This window comes from Vanessa atalanta, chromosome 27 (genome assembly GCF_905147765.1).
Source record: "Vanessa atalanta chromosome 27, ilVanAtal1.2, whole genome shotgun sequence".
Lineage (NCBI taxonomy): Eukaryota > Metazoa > Arthropoda > Insecta > Lepidoptera > Nymphalidae > Vanessa > Vanessa atalanta.
Genome location: NC_061897.1, coordinates 6,824,522 through 6,846,053, shown reverse-complemented (window position 1 = coordinate 6,846,053; position 21,532 = coordinate 6,824,522). Strand labels below are relative to the sequence as shown.

At 33.3% G+C, this 21,532-nt stretch overlaps 6 protein-coding genes and 1 long non-coding RNA gene across 7 annotated transcripts; 1 reads left to right on the top strand and 6 right to left on the bottom strand.

The window, feature by feature from the left end:
- Window positions 1-1,036: 1,036 nt before the first annotated feature.
- LOC125074320 lies at window positions 1,037-2,087 on the bottom strand. The gene is made up of 2 exons (XM_047685615.1): window positions 1,979-2,087; window positions 1,037-1,472 (listed from the first exon to the last, which is right to left on the bottom strand). The coding sequence occupies exons 1-2, from the start codon at window positions 2,027-2,029 to the stop codon at window positions 1,131-1,133; spliced, it is 393 nt and encodes a 130-aa protein (XP_047541571.1). The 5' UTR covers window positions 2,030-2,087; the 3' UTR covers window positions 1,037-1,130.
- Window positions 2,088-2,861: 774 nt separating this feature from the next.
- On the bottom strand, window positions 2,862-4,031 carry LOC125074347. Its single transcript, XM_047685648.1, has 2 exons — window positions 3,946-4,031; window positions 2,862-3,304 (listed from the first exon to the last, which is right to left on the bottom strand). The coding sequence occupies exons 1-2, from the start codon at window positions 3,988-3,990 to the stop codon at window positions 2,924-2,926; spliced, it is 426 nt and encodes a 141-aa protein (XP_047541604.1). The 5' UTR covers window positions 3,991-4,031; the 3' UTR covers window positions 2,862-2,923.
- A 1,505-nt stretch (window positions 4,032-5,536) lies between these two features.
- LOC125074318 lies at window positions 5,537-6,342 on the bottom strand. Its single transcript, XM_047685614.1, has 2 exons — window positions 6,267-6,342; window positions 5,537-6,197 (listed from the first exon to the last, which is right to left on the bottom strand). The coding sequence occupies exon 2, from the start codon at window positions 6,187-6,189 to the stop codon at window positions 5,587-5,589; it is 603 nt and encodes a 200-aa protein (XP_047541570.1). The 5' UTR covers window positions 6,190-6,197; window positions 6,267-6,342; the 3' UTR covers window positions 5,537-5,586.
- Window positions 6,343-7,839: 1,497 nt separating this feature from the next.
- LOC125074346 lies at window positions 7,840-9,043 on the bottom strand. Its single transcript, XR_007120101.1, has 2 exons — window positions 8,990-9,043; window positions 7,840-8,199 (listed from the first exon to the last, which is right to left on the bottom strand). It is a non-coding gene; the product is annotated as an uncharacterized LOC125074346 (long non-coding RNA).
- A 449-nt stretch (window positions 9,044-9,492) lies between these two features.
- LOC125074212 (protein FAM136A-like) lies at window positions 9,493-12,952 on the bottom strand. The gene is made up of 4 exons (XM_047685475.1): window positions 12,732-12,952; window positions 12,048-12,167; window positions 11,310-11,408; window positions 9,493-11,041 (listed from the first exon to the last, which is right to left on the bottom strand). Exons 1-4 carry the CDS (start codon window positions 12,816-12,818, stop codon window positions 10,904-10,906), a joined length of 444 nt encoding a protein of 147 aa, XP_047541431.1. The 5' UTR covers window positions 12,819-12,952; the 3' UTR covers window positions 9,493-10,903.
- Window positions 12,953-14,659: 1,707 nt separating this feature from the next.
- LOC125074409 lies at window positions 14,660-16,905 on the top strand. Its single transcript, XM_047685737.1, has 2 exons — window positions 14,660-14,815; window positions 16,323-16,905. The coding sequence occupies exons 1-2, from the start codon at window positions 14,714-14,716 to the stop codon at window positions 16,851-16,853; spliced, it is 633 nt and encodes a 210-aa protein (XP_047541693.1). The 5' UTR covers window positions 14,660-14,713; the 3' UTR covers window positions 16,854-16,905.
- Window positions 16,906-17,371: 466 nt separating this feature from the next.
- On the bottom strand, window positions 17,372-20,482 carry LOC125074408. The gene is made up of 2 exons (XM_047685736.1): window positions 20,428-20,482; window positions 17,372-18,773 (listed from the first exon to the last, which is right to left on the bottom strand). Exons 1-2 carry the CDS (start codon window positions 20,473-20,475, stop codon window positions 17,421-17,423), a joined length of 1,401 nt encoding a protein of 466 aa, XP_047541692.1. The 5' UTR covers window positions 20,476-20,482; the 3' UTR covers window positions 17,372-17,420.
- Between the last annotated feature and the right edge of the window lie 1,050 nt (window positions 20,483-21,532).

Below are 21,532 nucleotides of genomic sequence, written 5' to 3'. Positions count from 1 at the left end.
AATCGTCGTTGCCAACATTCACTTTGATAATTACGAGTATAGGCGTTTCATTTTGGGGTTGACTGGAAGAGACTGTGGCAATAAGTCCACCTTATGTTTACATTTTATTCTAAAATTTAGTTAAATAAATAAAGTATTTGTGTGTTGAGGCGTATACATGTGTTTATTTTTTATATTACTGCAGTAGAGACGAACACGATAAATTGTTACTTTTCATAACTTTTTAAAATAAAATTATTTAGTATAATTTGCTAACTAGTAAAGAGCGATAACTTATTTCATTGCTGTAATTTAAAACATAATATATCATAGCGATAGAAACTTTTGGGGCGTCGGAACAACTAACTGGATGTTCCAACACTGCTCATTTTAATCATTTTCACAATATATTTGTTCCTGGGTTGCAATTGACATTTGATTTTGAAAAAAAGAAAGCAAAACTATTCTAAAATATTATATTTACGCCGACTTTTTTTGCAAATGAATTATTGCTTTTTTTGTGTTTGCAATACCTATCCTTAAAAACAACTGTTCTTATTCTTATAGACAATAACCACCTTATAGACAATACCACTGGCGGAAAGAGAACTGCATCGTTTTACTCTTTGAATCTTGTTCAGTAGGCAATTTAAATGATTTGTTAATACTTATTTAAATCCATGAGTAAATAGTTATTGAGTAAATAAATGAGGTATTTGATATATTCATTGACTTCATTTTTATTATTAAACAAATCGCTTCGCTGTTTCATTATTAAATTTGAATAGTACGAGTATATTTCATTCTCCTTACAGTGACAGTTCGACAATTATTAGTGGATTTTTTGTTTAACATGGAGTTCTGTGCCATAACTTTCTTCAATAAACATGTTATTAAATGAAAAATTACTGTCTATTTTTGCGATTACATCGTTTAACCATACAAAATCTCCCGCTTTATAATTTGTAAAAAAAAACCATAGGTTATTATTTCTATGTTGATGCTAAGGGATCCTTAAATGTAATAAAATAAAAACTTTGTTATTTTCAAATGTTTATAAAAATAATAATAACATAAATATTATGATTTAATAACTTAATATTACAATAAATAATAGCTTAACTTATAAATTAGCTTGATTTAACAATTAACTATAAACGCCATTTTGAAATGTCGCTGGCAACATTATTTTGATACGTCAGTTGGTTTGACAGCGGCAGGTTGACGGCGTTCTTGCTGCACGCGTTCGCCGCGGCCACCATGTTCTTTATCGCAGACTGTTTGAAGACTTCAGCCAAATATTGTCGTTTCGCCACTTTTGAATTTTTTCTCGATGTTTTTTTGAATCCATACCGAGGTCGCGGTATTTGTGTTTGTGGCGTTGATAGAAAATCTAAAGACGAGATAGTTGCTGGGACGTTGTATCCTTGTCGTTGGATCCTTAACGCCTGTGGTGATAGAGACTCTTGAAGTCTATATTGCGCGAATGTAGTCTGAAAAAAGTTCAATTTAGTTTAATCTTCATTTTATGTTATCAATCATTAAAATGTATATTTAATTATTATTTAATCATGTAGGTATTATTCAATATTACAACCTTAAAAACCAAATTTTCAATCTTCAATTGTGTCTTAATGTATCTTGTTAAGCAATTTAATGTTTTTACTATATATTATTTTGTTACACATTGTCCAAAATTCTACGAATGTACAACAAAAGTTATACCAAGTACACGCTTACAACAAATGTATTCTATGTTTTTGTGTTAATATTTGAGAGATAGATATTATTTAACTTATGGTAAAATAATTCTATCGTTATCAACCTTACTCGGACCTTAAAGGAAAAATAAAAACACTTCTAAAACATACTCCCCGGCAATTTTTCGCCCAAAGAATAATAAGTGCGTTTCAACGGGTTCTTGCCACCAACTCCCGCAGTCAAATTGTACACTAGGTAATTGTAATCTAGATGTGTAATATTGCTTGTTTTAACTTACATTAACAATACATAACACCAACAGAATTAGCGCGGCTCTTAACATTTCCATATCTCTGGTCTGACGTCGTTTGCAACAATAATTCAATGAATACGCACATTCTGCTTTTGTACTTAATCCTTATCTCGCTCATTTGTTATCTTTTCTTCTCATGTTATCTATTACTTAACCTTTTATCTCTAAATAGATAAATTTTGAAATAATGATCTAATGTTACAAAACTCAATAATATTTGTGACGTCATTCTTTTGGAAAGTCTATTCTAAATCAGGTCATAACATTGTTGCAGCCCTACGATTCAAGTTATTGTTCAAATTATAATAAATTATATTGAATTATTATGATAAATTTAAGGTAGCACTCTATATATATATATATAAATATAAATATATTGTCCCTTGCTAGACTACAGCCTCCTCAACATTAGAGGAGAAATTTATTCCGCTACACTGTAGGATGGATATACGTATTACAGGTTTTTGTCCAGCGCATACAAATTTCCTCACGATGCTCTCTTTCACGACTGGAAACGAGATGAATTGTAAACAAAAATAAGTCCATATATAAAAATTCAAGCTCACATTTTTCGGTTACGATACGTATTGCAACATATAGGCCACGTTGGCCGCTACTGGGGCGAATATTGCATTGGCCCCGTGGTACTTTCTGTAAGTGTAACGTGCATGATCAAGTTCATGATGATCTGTCCAGTAGTTAAGACGGAAAGCAAAACAGATAAACCCCCTTTCGAATTTCATATTAGTTATGATAGCAAACTACTTTCATTTAAGGGATCTCTTTCCAGGTCTGTGAGTTCTCTATTTCAAGCCGATGGTTTTTTATATATATATTGTCTGCTTAAAAGTGACAAATAAAAAAGTCATTGATGTAATAAAATATTTATATTAGTATTAAATTAACGTTATAAATTAACAATAAATTAGATTAAATAAATGGGGGCGGTATCGACAGTCTGTCCAAAAAGTGATTCCTACAATCGCAGCCCGGCAGAGTGGACGAAAGAGCTAGACGTGCAACTCGCGATGCTATCGGCGGGCCCCCGGGCATGTCCGTGCCCGGCATAGCTGTTGTTTTGCCATACACATCTAAAATTGGATCTAAACAACCCAAAGGTGACTTTAAAATATCATCAAAGCACAGATCTGGACACGTTGGCAATTCGGTTATAAATGGTATGACTGGCAGAATAGTATTTGGTACAGCGGCTTCCGCTTTCTTTGGTATAGATGGTTCTGTCGCAGCAAGCGCGTCGGTGTTTGGGTAGACATGTCGCCCACTAGATGGCGCCACTCTTTGTGATTGAACCTGAAAAAGAAATCAAGTATAATTTGTGTTCGATGTGTTTTATTAAAAATATTCTTTTAAAATTATTCCGTTGTTTAATATTGTTATAAATTAGAATTCACATTAAATTGTACATGTTATTGTTTCCATTACGTTTTGTTGCTTATTTTAATTACGCCAATCCGGGTTAATGCGGGTTGGTGGACACCTGGTAGATTTTTTTCCAACTTAGAAGCGCTTGTCTGGGCTTAAGATAGCGGTTTTTGCTTAGAATTCACACATTCTATTCGCTGGAATCTCACAACACTTGTGCTTAATTTGTTTCTTTATTTCATCCCGTGCTTGAGGACAAAAGAAGGCCGTGAGTAGAGCCGTGTCACATACTTTTCCACGTCTTTCACTGAATGACATTGTATTGGCGTGTCGTGTGAGTTTAAGGTGACTAACGCCTAAGATCATATCATATTGCCCAAATATGGACGCAAACATAAAGTGAACCCTCTTACTCTCATATTCCAGTAGGATGACAATTCAACATGATGGAAAAAAATTCAGGTCCATCATCTTTACGTGCTTTCTGAGTCTGAGAAGAATCCAATATTTTCAACGTAACCACTCGACCAAAGCTATAATTAATAATGAGTAGATAGAGATATACTTACACTTATAATTGTTAAAGTTAAGATAAATATACAACTTAACATCATAATATTATTTCGTGGATGGCGCACGTGGCCGGCGGCACCGTCCTTATGTACTGGGTGGTTATCTATTGCAGGCGAAGTTCCGATGTATTTACATAACAAGGTTACTTCATGATTGACATGACATTAAACTATTGTTGTGATATATTTGTCAATAACGTGTCAAGTTCATGTCATACTGACACATTGTGTTAATGTTTAGGGCTCCGTAGGTTATGTACAACATTATTTAATACAATAAGCAATGTCTTGCTTTGAGTAATATTTGTAAGGACTATTTTTTTTTATAAAATGCATACATTTACAAAGGCACTTAGGCCACCGCAGGTAAGTCGGGGTAAATTATGGATTCTCGTTCATTAAAACATGTAAGGAACCCAATTTCAACTAAACTATCAGAATTTGACATTAAATAATAATTTTGTAATATCAAAGTATATTATCTATTGATGTTTGAAATATCGATTTGATTATTTTCTAAAAAGTAACGAAATATTGAACTGGAAGTCTTTAGTTAACAAACTGTTTGAATAAAGTAATTTTGAAATTTCTAATTATTGTAAAAATTACAAAATGGAAATTGGAATGGGAACGAGAACATCATAAAAGAGAAAGTGCAACCAGTGCTTTAACTAATCGTCGTGAACATATAAACAAACACACACGTGGATGAGTGTAGGTAGTTTATTCCAATCCAAAGTTATTTGGTAAGAAATAGCGAGGTATCGAATTCGGTCCAAATAAAACAAATATAATATATCGAGTTGGCACAGATAAACCTTAATAGACAAAATACCACAATGGCGGACGGTGCGCTAACGTCAACAATTCAATTACTGTTTCTGATTGAAGTGCAAAATTGTGTGACAAAAATGTGCCTACATTGCAGTTAACGATTCATTAGAGTAATTTAGATTAATTGTCTCGCTGGTTTAGTGGCTTGTTAATAACCCTGTAGATCTCGAGGTATGGAGTTCAATTCTCATTAGCATACGAGATTTAGTAAGTTTTACTCATGAGACCCCAGTAATTGCCCCAAAGTTGGGGCCGTAAAAATAGTAAGTAAAAAGAGTCTGGAAGTTCGAAGCGTGTACAGGTTCCCGAGCCTTGGGAAGTATGTCAAACGTTGGTCCTTGGTCCTTGGCCGTGCAGTCAGAGGAGGAGTATAAGAGTGACGGAATATAGAGTGCACCTGTGCTTGCGCTCACACTCGTACACTAAAATATATCCTGCGTAGGTGACTGGTCTCCCTTGAGATCGGCCATCGAGGTCAAAATTGGGCAAGATAACATCATATTATCATCATCAACACTCCCAAATTACAGAAATCTTATAAAAACATAGACTAGTTTCTACCGTATCTGATATTTCTTGATTCGTATTAGAACGTCACTCCCATTTCCCAAGGGAGCTCAAAAATATAGTAGATCAATTCCTGAACACACAATTATTCACTGCAGTATCTCCTGCGCAGCTGCAGCTGGTCTCCGTTGTGATCGAAATCGTTCATTAATAAATACACAACTATAATAAAAATAAAACAAAATTATCATAAATAATAATTTATTAAATAACCAATAAATAACTAGCGTCTAATTTTTATAACGTCGGTGGTGGAATGGGTATTTTTCGCAAGAAATGAGATCTGACCTGGCTCGGTATGACTGGTGGGAGCAGATTGGATGTAGGTGGTGCCCAGGCTGAAACTGGTGATGCCGATGGAAGGAAAGGGCTAACTAATGGCGCTGATGCGGAACACGAACAACCGCAACCAGGTTTATTCTGAACTGGTGATGAAACAGGATACGGAATTGGTGCTGTAAAGATCTCTGGAGTAGGTTGAGAGTAAATTGGCATTGGAGGCATTGGCAAACCAACCATGTTATCTAAAGCATTAATAAATTCTGTCCGTATCGGGTATGTTCCTCCCATTTGGCACGGACATTTCGGTTCCACGAGCCTCATGTTAGGCATGCTTATTTCACGCGACATTGCTCGGTACGGCATTGCGGCCGCGACGTCCTGCTGCCATTGGGTTGGCATACGAGACATTGGCATTGCGTTCTCGCGAATTTGCGGTCCGAGTATATTCTGTAAAGCGGCTGCAACTGCGTTCTGGTTGGCCATTCGCTTGTGACATCTTGTAAACACAGTTTGCGTGGAGATTAAAACCAAAGCTACAGATATGTGTAGAAAATTCATTTTGGATCCTGAAATAAATTAAAAGCAATATATTATATGTTCTTTGTATAAATAATGAGAATGTATTAGTTTCCCACCTTAAAGACTCAGATCAAATGTAATTAGCACTTTCACAAGAAACATAAGCTTTTATAAAATAAAGTATCGCAATACGTTTTATAAAAAAATCTGATCTCAGATAAAAATTAAGATAATGAATCATTTCATCAATTTTATCTGTAACTGATCGTTATCAGTGTGTTAGCGTTTAATGATTTTGAAACCGAAATTTATGTTCTCATTCGAGTTCCTTCGTGTTTTTGTTAATAAAATTGGCGAATCGTGGTCTCGCATATTTTTATTTGAAATCATTTAGTGCTATTATTGAACCTAGCGCAATTATTCCTATTTTTGGCTGTTTATTTTAAGTTCGCTGGAGATTTTTTATGGCCTCTCTTACTATTTCAGTGGTTCGATAACTTTTCTTCATTGTTCGTATTAAAATTCTTTAGATATATAAAGGACGAGAAGATGTTTCATTTAAATCAAGCACAGAATAACTAATGAGAAAATAAAAAGTAAAATTTATATAAAACTTAAAACAGACGATTGTAATTTCAGTAGTTCGGGATGGCAAAATAAAATTATGTTGTACCATGATGTTTCAATCTCTCTCTATATTTTTACAATGCCACAATCATCCAATTGTTCTCCTTATGACAGCTCAATCACTTTTAAAATAAGAAATAGTGTTATATGCCAGTATTAAATGTTATAAAATAATATCAACTAAAGTTGTACAAATTATTGATCAATTAATTACAATAATAATTGTAATAATATATAATAATAATAATAATGTGACATTATTAATGATATTATTAATTATGATATCCTATGACGTAGCACCGTATTGGAGGCTAGGGCTAGTCTCGTAACACAATAAAAATAATTGATTAAAAAGTAAAACAAAGCACTTGATATTTCAAAAATACAAAAATCTCCCCGTCGACTTTAGACAGCTGTCTATCTCTTATCATTGACACTGCGGTATAGATTTTCACAATAAAGGAATGAGTATTGGTTTGGTAACCTATTGTCATAATATCATGTTCATTAAAAATCATTCAAATTCAAACGAAATTTCTGATAGAATAGTGTATAGCATGATGGAATTTCAAATCTAAATGTTTCCAAAACAATTTCATTGTTTTAATGACAAATATTTATGTAACACCTGTATTTATTTATTACTCTATAAGATTTTAAATTAACATAGTTATTTAAGTATTTAAAAAGGGATATTTACCATGATTTTTATTTTATTTGGTGTAAAAATAAAAAAAACGTATAAATAGCCCGTTTTAAATACTTGTAGTAATTAAAACTACCTACTCTAATATAAAATAATTGAGATGACGAAATAATAATATATTTTTTAATGATCTTTAATTTAACCACGACGATGTATGTATGTTTGTGTTATATTGTATTGTGTGTTGTGATATAACTTAATATCAACTTAGAAGACGAGTAAGTCATTGCAGCGGTTCCGACATATGACAAGTTGCTTGTATAAAGGATGGATTATTTGTTAGATGGGTGGTTATAAAATATAAATAAATACTTCTACGTATTACTACTATAACTTAATATAAATAACAACAATAGTAAAATTCAAAACGACATTTATTCCAATAAAATTCACAAAAACGGTGGCGGTATAGGTATTTTTTTTAAATACTTCGGACATGGGCAATCTAGAAGTCCACATCCACAAGGCATTGGGCAACCACAGGGTGCATAAAGATCTAGGAAACCAACCGGCAAGTCCAGTACCCCACATCCACACGCGTCTACATTCGGATAGACACCACGGCCACAGCACTCCAGCGCTGGGCTCAATGCCACGTTCACACAAGGCTTATATTCAGTCGTTACGTGTCTGACGTCACAGGGGGAGCACCCACACCCAGGCTGAATCGCCACTGCATAGCCATGTACAGGGGATTGGATCCTGATTACATTAATCTGAAATTATATTCAATACAATAAAATGTCAGCAATAAAACTTACGAGGTCCTGCCATTTATTAGGTAAATTTTTCATTTTCAAATTTTTCAAAAAAAATATTAAAGAAACTTGATCATTCTGTACGTTTTCAAAGTAAAACATTTGCAAATTGAGTGAAAATGGTCTTTCACAAAACGATATGTTTTTAGAATATGATTGCCATCTGAAGGCTTTTTGTTTTTTGGGAAACCTTTGGTTTGCCAAAGGACTTATGATATATGCCACCACTTCTAGGGAACCGTAAGTTATAGGAAAGGTAAAGAACGAAGAAAGAAAGAACGATATGGAACGGGATGGGATATGAGCTACTTATTGTATAATTCTAAACCAACATTTTGAGCCGCGAATATATTATTTTTTTAATTAAGGGCGACGGGATGGCAAATATATCTCCCGATGGACCTTCGCCTATGGACATTGGTGCTGCAAGAAAATTATTCAGCCTTTGTTCTTATTTTTTTTTTTTTTAAATATATTAACCGGGTAGAAGTCCTCTATCAAAACTTATCAACTAAGCAGGTGATAAGTCACTACTATACTATGTCGGGAAAAATATTCTCATCTTAAAGAGAGAGGGGAGTTTATTCAACCGCGCTGCTTCAATGACGATTGGCCACACAAGAGGCTGAATTTCATGCAACTCTTACAGATTTACTCCTCTCGGTGTTTCGAGCACGAGAAGAACAATTATAAACACAAAATATAATAAATGTAATATAATTTATTTATTTTAAAAGTCTTCACTTACAAATCCAAAAAGTAGAACCAGCGACGAGGACCTCATGGTGACACACTTTCTAACCGGTCACCGTCGAACTATTTCTTTATATATATGTCAGTTGGTAATTTTGAAATTAGTTTCATACATATTTGCCCAATTCAACGTTAATAGTATAATATTGTAGATAAGACACCTTTGTGAAATTGTGTCACCTGTTTTGAACTTTCGTTGGCAGTTGCAATCAAATCGGTAACTAGAAAACGTATGTGTGTTACGTCACTAATAAGCGTGGTGGTAAGCCTTTGTTCGGTTCTGGGTAGTTACCACTTATACATCACAATACTTAGAAATATTGTGTTCCGGTTTGAGGGTTCCTAGTTCCCAATGTTGTTGGCACATTGACATAAGGAATGGTTAAGGATAAGGGCGTATAAAATACATGATCAACGGGAAAAATAAATTAATCGAGGACAAAGTTACGGGGAACAGCTAATGTAAAGGATTTTACAATAAAATAAGTTTGATAATGTTAAACCATTTTATTCAGAACAAACTAAACACTACGATTACGCTGTACAAACTAGAATATTCCAACAAGATTCTTATAAAATTTGTTAAAAGACTATACATAAGAAAGATAGTATAACAATAATGACTACAAGTTAATCCGTTTTGTTTAAGTATGTGAAGTGATTAAATATTACATTTACTGAGTTCATCGACACGGTCGTGTAAAGTTCGTTGGTGCGGATATCCGTGTCTCAGTAGGTTCATCTGTTGGAACGTTGAAGAACAAGCGAATAACTTTATATTACAAGTATTTTAAGTCATCATCCATTGTAAAAGCATATTAAAATATGTAAATACACTTATTTGACTCACACTCCAAGCGAGTTGTATTGTAAAGGCCTTAGAGCTATTTTAAAATATGGCATATTATTTATAGAGGTATATTGTATAATTATTTGTGACATTTTAGGGTTGCCAGATGTCCGGACAAAACTAGCTTTTTCGGGCAAATTTGATGGTATTCGGACTCCCGCTTTTTCCATTTGACCAGACACTAAAAAAGTACAAGTGGTAGAATTTCATTTAAAGCGTTTGACCACATTTGACATTTAGTCTTACAGTTCAATTTCAAAGGAAAAATGTAATTTTTTATATACTGGTCAAATTAAAGAAACTTCGTTTTACGTAAGAAAAACACCTCTTTTTTCCGATTAGCTATACGCATTTTTTTATGTAGTGTACTGTGTTATGATTGGACATAATATAAGACGTCATTTGATCAGTAACAATTGATTGACAGATTACAAAAATATACGCATTTTTGTAATCCGTCACATGTTTGTAACACGATTACATGTTTTTGTAAGCAAGATAAAATCGCGGAAAGAGCACACTACGCAAATTAAAAAATACAGTGTGATTTTTATTATAACTCTATTACTGCTATCAAGAGCAGATTCTACAATATTAGAATGGTTTTGGTTGAAACACGATCTTCTGATATAATTATTTCCCTTTTGTACTAGATCAGTAGTATGGTACTTATATTATGTTTAAATTAAATGATATACTTTATTGAAAATAATATAATTCACAAGTTCATAAAACTATCATGTTAAAATTATTTCTTTTTTAAAAGTCCTTTGGATATAAGCCTATATATTCAATTTTGAAATTTATAAAATAAGTAAATGCTTGAAGAGATTTTATTTGAACCGGCAACCACGATTCAAGATACATACAATCAACTTGGCTTTATAAATGCTAATAAATAAATACAAACGGAAATGAAAATATTAAACAATATTGTAAATATTAGAGTAACCATTTTGTTGATTTTTTTTTGTTACATAATTTATGAAACAATAGTACATTGTTGATATATTTTCTTATGGTAATATTCTATGAAATAATGTTCATTCAAATTGTCATTCATTCATTGCTCACTGGAGGTGGTTTGCCACTTGCTAGTACCTTCTTCATCGACTTCATCATCCCAGGAATCAAACCTATGTGCTTGTCCACGCATTTCACTGCACATTTCTCGAATTCTATCGTGCATTTGTCGATCTATAAATAAATAAGCAATTTAAAACACAAGCTTATTTTGGGCGGCTATTTTGAATAAATTACTATATAATATAATATTTAAAATATACTATTCAATTGTTGCCAGAACTAAAATCGTGTGTAAATTTGTCCAAAAATCTAATCTAAAAAATCCTTAATATCAACTACAATTTCATCATTTTCATAGTTTTATAAACACAATATCTTATGTCTTATCGTCTCATTTCAGCAACATGTTTATATATAAGTAGCTAGGAAGTCAACTCACAGTTTCCTGGCTGGGATCGGGGCCCAGTCTATCTCTTACTGAGTCGTTACAGTCCATGACACAGCGCTGGAGTCTATTTTGAAGGTGGTTGATTTCTTTCTACAACAAAAATCAATTAATTTAATTAATTTCATTGTTTAAGCTGAGTTTCCCTAGACAGGGATGGTAAATTAAACTCAAATCATTCAATTGGAGTGATACAGTATACTTTAATTATGATAATACAAATTTACAGCAGATTTTTAGCTAAATGAAAACCTTAATTCTGAGCTTGATTATATATCTTGCTTGAGAAATATCATGAGAGTATAAGCAGAAAAACATATGTGTGTTATGACTGGAGAAGAAATGATAAGATATGATATTTTTTCTGATTAGTTTTCCTTCTTTTCTTTAGTAACTAATACATACTACATATAACAATTCCTTATCATATTAAATGTCAATCTACCACCAGTTTAGAAGGTATATTCTAATAACAAAAAACTGGAAAACAATTCAGTCGTTACTCCACATTTTAATAAATTATGATTTATATATCCTGCATGAAAATCAATAAATTTTAACTCAATACTATTTTCCAGTAGTGTGTAATCTTGCAATGAACTATTTGACTTATAAATTAATTAGTATCCTTTATTATATAATAATTTTCACATAACACAATTTCCTTCTTTAATTTGGAACTGATAAGACAGTGATTTTTATCTAATACAGTTGCTATGTAAAAATGCTTACCTGTACATAGTTATTAGCTTGGTTAAGAGGTGTGGTACAGTTCTCTATGCAGCCATGCACTCTCTCTAAGGACGACTGCTGATCATCACAGCACCTCGATGCACATCTGTGCATGTCACCCTGGAAGAAATATATTTATTTATTAACTTTTAAATCAAGCTCATACTTTGTGCATTTTATTTAAATGTTCTATAAACAATCTATACTGAGATTAAATAATACATTTTGTATGTAAAAATAAATGTTTTATTAATAAAGTATTGTTTGTTATTTAGGTTATTACTGAACATTGCAATAATTAGTTATGATTATAGATATTGTAGGCAAAATATAGGGACAAAATATAAATGACGAAATTTTAATAAGAATGTGTTCAGATTCTATTTTCTAGTTTACTCTCATTATTCTTAGACTATCTATCCTTTAAGTTTATAAAAAAAACTGCTTGATTATTATATATAAGAATTACCTAAGCCTAAAAATTAAGTTGTAATAATTGAATAAATGCATTTTTAGTTAAAATTTATTTTTAGTAATATTCTTTTATTCTATGGACATGATATAGGCATGTGATCATGCATCGAAAGAATAATGTTCATTTTTATGTATAAATGAGACTCTAATTTTTATTTAAACTATTTTGTTGCATAAGTCTCACATGATAAGGCATAACCTTAAACTTACTTGCATTTTTCTTAAATAACTTCTGTCTAACTCATTGACGAGATTTGTCATCTCCTGCTCAAGTCTGTACTTCTGTGCTTCAACCATTTTGTTAATATTAATATTTCGTGTATTTAAAAAATATTGTTTTGCATAAAATTTCAGTCGGCGATTTGATAACCTCAGTTTAATTTGACAACTGTATCACAATCCGTGTGTGACACTGACAAGTGTAATATAGTTGCCAGTAGTATATAAATTAATTTACACACCAAAAAATTAGTTAGTTTTAATTTTGTTTTCTTTTATTTTAATCAAAGCTTGCCGATTTATCAAGCATCACATTCCTTAGGTTTTTTTTTCCAATGTTCGGTAAATGTAAAAAAAAATATATTAACAATTAAATATATATCCAGTGTAAACTCCATGTAACGTCACTAGATTTAACGACAAACTCCCTAAAGCATCGAAATCACTCGACTTTGGATGGTTCAGCTCGTCTTCCATACAATGATACACTCTATATAGCGTTCGACCCACTTTTAATATCGACATATTTAATAATAAAAAAATCTTTTTTAGTCGCCAAAATTAGTCGAAATTGCGCAGATGTGTACGTTCTTTTGGCGCTTTATTATCCTAGCCCGTAATAAGCTGTCGGCATCATACATAAGGAACTTTCTAAGAAATCCTTAGAAAGTTCGCAGGGTCAGGGCTAATCTTCTCTGTATCGTTCCAATTTTAGTATAATAGTACTGCCGAAGCGAGTACATACCTACTTGTATGCCTAATATAGACCCTTCATAACTTAAAACCTCTATAACTTAATATATTTTGTGTTTCTGACTTTAACTTATCGAGGTTCTACAGTGTATAAATATTTTTTGTTATTATATATATAATAAAGTATTTTGTCAAATTGGAATGTTTTATACATTACGTGTCAACTGATTTCATGATAAAAATTGAATAGTTGCTTGATAACAATTTTAAAAGAGTATAGTTTCCTGTTTCGCACTTTGCTGAGCACTCTACCACTCTAACGCGGCTTCCTATTGGCGTAAATATATTTATATCTGTAATTTGTTTATTATTTTATTATACCTGGGTGCTTAGTCATCAGGTTGACTATGTCACCCATTACTGTCTTTACCATTAGGCATATGGGGCATGTGTCTAGGGCCCCTCCACACGTTTGTACTCACGTTGACTGCTATGTATATTTTCGAAAGTGATATATTTATGAGAAATAACTACCATACTCATCAAAAAAGGCTATCAACGATAGTCGATCTTAAAAATAGAAAGGCGTGCTCTTCATTAAAGAAATAGATATACTATAAAATAGCCATAAGATTGTACAACCAATCAGATTCCTACGAAAATACAAAAATGACCGCACCGTTTATTTGAAACTATACTTAAGGCTTGGCTCAAAGCAAATTATTTGTACGTGGTAGTAAATAACTACCAAAAGGGCCCCAAATTCATGGGTGCCCAAGGGCCCCAGCATAGCTTGATACGGCTCTGATGTCACCCCCGTGCAAGCAAAACACAATATCAAACCAACTTAACATCTAATTAACTGAATATTACTTCATTAATATAATAATACCTATATTCATCAATATTCTGTTCTCCTCTTTTTATATAATGTATTATTAAAAACGAACAGGTAAACTTATAATATATTCACACATTTCAAATAATAGCTAAGCTTCTTTTGATGATGGTTCCGCAAGAGAAGCCGCGATAAGTAAAAATATATCAAACACACTGACATGTGCAATTATCTATCACGTTAGGCTATGAGGACTAGTCGTTGAGGCATTTCTTAGCAAGCATCTGTTCCCGTACCATCGAAACTACAATCTTTTCTCGTTATTTCTGCATTGAACATTGCTTGCTCAACGTATTATAACGCTAATTGAAATGTTATCAACGCGTGATTTAGATACGACACGAACTGCAGATAATACAAGAATAAATATATAAGAAATTAAATGATTTCAATAAAACCTTCTTCGTCGAGTGCATTCACATCTATAACGACCGAAATGGAGAAATTGTTTATATTTTTCTGTTTTGCAACATTTCAAATTCCAGTAAGTTAATTTCTATTATCTTTAAATTTATTATAATAAAGTTTAAATTACAGTAAACCTTTTTGATACTCGGAGTTATAATATCACACAATCATTTTTTGAAATTTCAAATATAAATATATAAATAATGAACAAAAACTAACAACAAACATTTTTTTTTTCTGATAATGTAATTCTAATGTTTCAATTGAATTGAGATGTATACGTTCGATCGGTTGCGTAACCATTAAAAAAAAAAAAGAATTTAATGTGCAGCAATGTGGATAAATTTGGTACCCGAAGCCTTAACCTTCGTAATTTACACTTAATCCTAAACAAATAAGATTCGGACGTAAAAGAGTCGGTCTACGGAGCACGAAAAACTTTAATAAATTTATAAATAGCATGAAAATTATACCTTAACCTTTAAATATTGGAGCAAGAGATAATAATAATAAAGGTTGTAAAGAAAAATCGCGGTTTCAGTGTTAGCTACCTTATAAATATTTAATCTGTAGAATTTCTACGTTTTTTTAGATGTTTAAAATTATACTATGGCATAATTAATAAGCCGCCTGCGTAGCACCAGTTCTGCTCAAATTTTCAGCGATATATCGTCGGTGCTGCCAATTCGAATTAAGTTTCTATTCTCTGTCCCATTCACTGTATAAATATTTATCGTTGTATCCGGTACAGATACTAAAATCTACCTTAATGCTCTGGTGTCATCTAAAATATTTTCAATCAAGATACTTCTTCAGAAAATATATATTTCACGTACCACTCAAGGGCTCAAACACCCCAAGAGGACACGTCCTGCTAATTGGTAAACACGACCAAAGATAATTACAACTCTCGTCGACTAATTGCGCAAATTGCCAACAGTGACCTCTTAATATCCGGTGATCCATTTTGCGTAACTTTTATTTTATATTACATGCCTACAGAGTCACTGGCATTTATTAAGCCGACCTGTGCTAACCTCTAAGTAAACCTATTTTAAGATATATTTTAAGCTATTTCCAATATATTAACAAACGAGGACACATTATTTTGTAAAGCCTAAGAGAAAAAAATGACTACACCGATATCCATGAAACATGTAGTCTATTTATTTTTATGAAACATGAATTGCAAATTAATAAATAACATACAGAGAGTTCGGTGACTGCCTGTCAGGTGACCTCCAATAACCTCGGTGCGTACGAATTAGCTGACAATATTATTACCGAGAAATTTTCATATTCTGACGTTCATAATTTACCGACTTACTTCTCGTCGCCTCGTTAAAAACAATATCAGGTTGTGTCTAACGTTGCTCGAGACTGTCAATCATTTTTATATATAAAATATCCTATAAAACAAACCTTTATTAATTTTTAAAAAAGACCAAGATTGTTTCATTTTACTGTATTCGTCCATAATACGTCCTCAGTTATTCTCCTCTCCATTTCTTAAGCAATACGAATATATTTTCGTGGGTCTATGCATTATTTATTTCATTAATGTTTTTTTTTTTTTATTTCAGGATGTCATTTCGCAATGTCTGAACCGCCAACCCCAAAACATCGTATTCAACAGGCAAATGCCAGAAACAATAATCGAAGCACCGCTCAATAACCCTTTATCGTATCAACAAACTCTGATAGAAAATCCTAATATGCCAATATTACCCCAACTCGTATCACCAGCTCCCACCACAATAATTACAGATTGTACGCCATCCGTGTGCCAGAACTTGGTAAATACGCTGCAACTGATGATAGTGAGTAATTTGCTCAAAAATACGAAAGGTGGTTCAGAATTAGCGGCTCAACTGGCATCACCGATTATTGGAGAAGCGCTTTCATCGCCGGCGTTTTCGTGCGGTTGCCCTGAAAGATATTTTCCCAATACTGTTCCTAATATCATTTCGCCTGGTATAAATTTTCCTAATTTATATCCAGGTCTCATAAATTCTAACCTAATACCTGGAACTTCTGTACTTTCAGGCCCAGGTGTTGCTAATGTCAACAATAACGCTTTAATTGGAAATATTCTCGGTATGTTAGGTAATTGATCGTTTTAATATTTAAGTTATTATTATTTAATAAATTATTGAGTATTTTGTATCTTTTTTCCTTTTGTAAATTACCTCGGCCCAAAATTTAAAAGTTTTTATTAACAATCAGTATGGACCTCTCACAGCTCTTATAAATAATATGTAGCCGCTTTGTTATAGTAGTCTTTATATTATTTTAAGTTAAGTTAATCACTTAACTGAACACAGCTCGAGGTGATTAAAGCTGAATTCTTTGTTGACAGAGATTTAATTATTTCGCAAGCTAACTGTGCGTAAGTTAATGTGGATGGAGATGAAGAAAATATGATTATCGTGTATAACTAAAACTAAAATATAACAAAAGACGGAACTGCTGTCAATTATTTTTAGTAATAGCAATTGCATGATATAATCATAAGAAAGTGGTTATTGATATACGTAGGTACATTCCTGAGATATGTCTAAGAAATTAATGTACATATATCAAACATTTGATGTATTTTTTTTGTAGTTGATACTAAATAAAACAATGTGGATTAAATAAAAACAGTTTATTACATAAATGTCTAACAATAATAACAATACTTAATAATAGAAACTTTTTGGGAAGCCGTTGCACCCACAACCACAAGGCTCGAACGGTAACGCTTCCACGTTGAAACTGACACATGGCACAGTTGTCGGCATGTAACCGAAATTACATGTCAATTGAGCTGGAATAGCGGGGGGGATTAGTACCTCAGCAGCTACAGGCGCATATGGCCCAGTTGGGGCAATAATTTCCTTTACGTTACCAAAGTAATTGGGACAATAGGGATTAGCCGTGATAACCTCTGGTATATAACCCGAATTGAAAGGACCAACAGAAGAAATAAATTCTGAGATACCACCAAAGAACGGTGAAAATTGAGATGGAGTAACTACTTCGGTTACTCCACCGAAGCAGCCGGGGTTGAATGAATTGAACGGCGAAATTACTTCTGTAACACCTCCATAATAATTAGGTATGTATGACGTGGGAGTGAGTACTTCAGTTACTCCACTAAAACAGCCTGGTGTGAAGGGCGAGACTATCTCCGTCAGACCTCCATAGAAGTTCGGTGTGCATGGATTTGAATTTATTATTTCAGTCACACCTCCAATACATCCAGGATTAAAGGAGGACACTGGTGTGATGACTTCAGTGAAACGATCACAATAATTATTCGTGAACGGATTTTGTGTAAAAACTTCAGCAACGCCACTATAAAAGTTAGAGCCACATGTCGGTGTAACGACTTCTGTAAAACCACCAAACACATTATTTAACGGGAATTGTTGTACACACGGTGTTGTTGAAATGACTTCAGGTACTCCCCCGTATATATTAGGATTCAGTGTTGCTATATTATTGAAGCCTATATTAGGAGTAATAATTTCTGTGACCCCACAGGGCGTTGTTGCGATTGTCTCAGTGTATCCGTTATAGCAATTTGGAATGAAAGTTTCAGTGACGCCGTAAGTATTCGAGCAGAAAGTTTCAGGGAAGCCACAGAACAGATTAGGTGTTATAGTTTCTGTAATACCTCCATAGCAGGTGGGCGTTATGGTTTCGATTAAAGGAACGCAAGGAGGTATAACTTCGATAGGTGTAGGGCAGGGCGCAACGACATCAACTACGGGAGAACATAATGGGCCAAATCTTTCAAGAATCGGTGCGAATGTGCTCAGTAATGCATTCGGAGCAATCTTCGATAGTCTAGACTCGATGAGGTCGCTCACTATCAATAGCTGTAACGCATTCGCTAAAGCGTTTGACACGGAGTTATCGACTACAGTCGTAGCGACCACTGGTGACGTAATGACTTGCGGTGCAGTTAAATAAGGTCCATTGGTAAGTAGCTGTGGACTTGTCACGACGGTTGTTGGTCCACAGCCCCCACAGTATTGTGAATTAACCTGAAATTATAAAAAGAGATACAATACAATTGAGAATATTTTGTTATTTTCCCCATGGCTACCACCAAATAGCAACCAGGTTAGATTGAACAGTATAGAATTGATGCGCTGTATCTCTATATGTCTAATGACTATTAATCACAGAGCGGGTAGTATAATATGTTATAATTTTTATATTGATCGTAGAAAATATGTAAAAGTCTATATGGGATCTAATTTATCCAAACACCTATTTTAATATACAAGATTATAAAATTCATAGTATCTTATTATTTAGTTTCAATTTAATTTTCTACCATTTAGCGTCCAGTAAAGTTTTAATTTGCTTTGTAAATTTCATGAAATGGTCCAGAGAGCACTTTGAACTTTTCTTCTATTAAAGCTGTGCCCCGGGAATACGCTTTTTATTCAGATAAATGTCTCTTGCAGTTCTCGGAATGAAATGTACATTTTTAAACTTGCTCCCGGAGCTATAATCTCGATTTAAAGTAACATTCATGATAAATACGAACAAACGTAGAAAAATATTTAGAATATGAATCATTTTTTTTCTGAACAACGGACAAGTCCCGTCAATTCGAAAATTTGCTAACTACTTAAATCTAAATAATTTTCGTACAATATTTTATTTCGTACGCATTCCACTTTTAGACGTTTATTTTAAAAAATTATCTATCTATCATTTTCAGTGTCCGCTTTTTCGAAATGCTACAACTGATTACAATTTAACAAAAAGAACCAAAGTAATAAAAATCTTGATGCATTTTACTCTGAATGTCAAGAACCTTAGGCTCCAGGTACATAAGAGTACTTTCCGCCATTTATGTAATTAGAGTAATGAGCCCTCGTGATTTTACCCTCGGTTACTAACGGCCAACGGCGTTCGCTGCTTAACAAACCACGAGACTACATCCGCCAGCTTCCTCACAAGCCATTAACGATTCATTGAGAAATAATATTTAATTCTAACAAAAAACGTCAATGCCATGGAAATAAATTGTAAATAAAATTTGAGTCCAAAAATATTTAATCCCCTTTTTCCCCCTGGGGATGGTATTTTTCCTTCAAATTCAAATGGCCAAATGGAAAGTAAATCTTCTTCAACAAAAAAAACAATTTCTTAAATGAATTAATACATGACGGAAAATGAATTGAGAACCTTCATCTTTTAAAGTTAAAACACTTAACAATTTCATAATGGGTCGACCTTGGATTTGAGCCCCCGAATTTTCATTCATAAGTTTCATTCCAGTTTGTTATTACATACTTTGCTATATTCGACTCTACATAAACGGTTCTACATTACTGAGCATAAACGCTGTCGATATAAATGATTCTTCTACTTAAGATCTTAATAATTTCGTGCAGGTCTACGACAGACCCGATCAAAACCTATCCACAATTATACATTGTTAAAAAATAATGATTTTAGTTGATATTATGTATCCGCTTAATTCAATCGAGATATTTCGACATTAAATCCATGAATTTCATGGATTTAATGTCGAATCAACAAACAAATGGCTGTCCATGTACTGGTTCAGAAAGAGTGTTCAAAATAATAATTTCGCGCATGGCAGAATTTTATTAGATTAAATTATTTACCCGCGCGCAGCCGGGTTTTCGTCTAGTATATAAATAAATACCAACATACCTGACAAAATGTCACGAGGCAGGTGAAAACTAAGATTATGTATTCCATTGTAGTTTTAAAAGTGATACAAATGACACAGTGATACCGTTTATAAAGCTTAAAGTGCGCAACGCCTCGGTACTGGTATTGCATAAACAGACGAATGTGAAATTCGGTTAATATGAAATAAGTTTATTGTTACATTATTTCCACAAATGTTAAAGATTACATTAGTGATATGTTTACTTGGCGGCAGGGCTTTGTGCAAGCCCGTCGAGGATGGGTGTCTATGGGATCGCTGTGTTCCGATTTGAATGACGAGTGCGTGTATCTACCATAGACGGCGCATTGACGTTGTAAGGAATTATTATTATTTCTTACAGTTTCAATTCTGATCAACTGACTGATTATAATTCTCATACCAGTGGTGGTAACCTTTGGACAGAATATTAACTCCTCACAGCCGGAGCAGAGGAAATATTAGCTAATATAAACTTTTATTAACTCTTATATTCGGTAGGTAATAAAATCTACTGTTAATGGACTTCAAACCCCGGGTAGTGAAAATACAAAGTTAAAACAGCATCGATAGCTCTCCGTAAGCAACACTATTGATTACGGCAATACTATCGATATTATCGATAGTGTCGCTAGCTCTGTAAGCAATACTATTGGTAGCAGCGATACTATTGATACTATCGATAGTATCGATAGTTTTGGACTATCGATAGTTTAGGTTAAACGTAATAGTTTTTGCAATACTATCGATAGTATTGCTCATGGGGAGCTATTGATGTTATCGATACTGTCGATAGTATTGACACGTGGCAATACTATCGATAGAATATCCATACTATCGCTAACACCTTAACTATCGTTAGCCTATCGATAGTGGACTATCGATATGCAACATTAAGTTAAAAATTTAAAGTCAAACTGTCAAGATTTTTTCCGTAGAAGCCCGAAGTTTGGAAGCTGTCTGTCTGTATTATATGTTGATACACCCGCGGATTTGCACGTAACATCCCGCGTCTGAAAATCTCGAGTCGGCCGCCTCACTGAACGTGAGAAAATTGAAATTGCAGCTGCACTTACATATATTTGAGCGGTGTGATATCACAGTCGG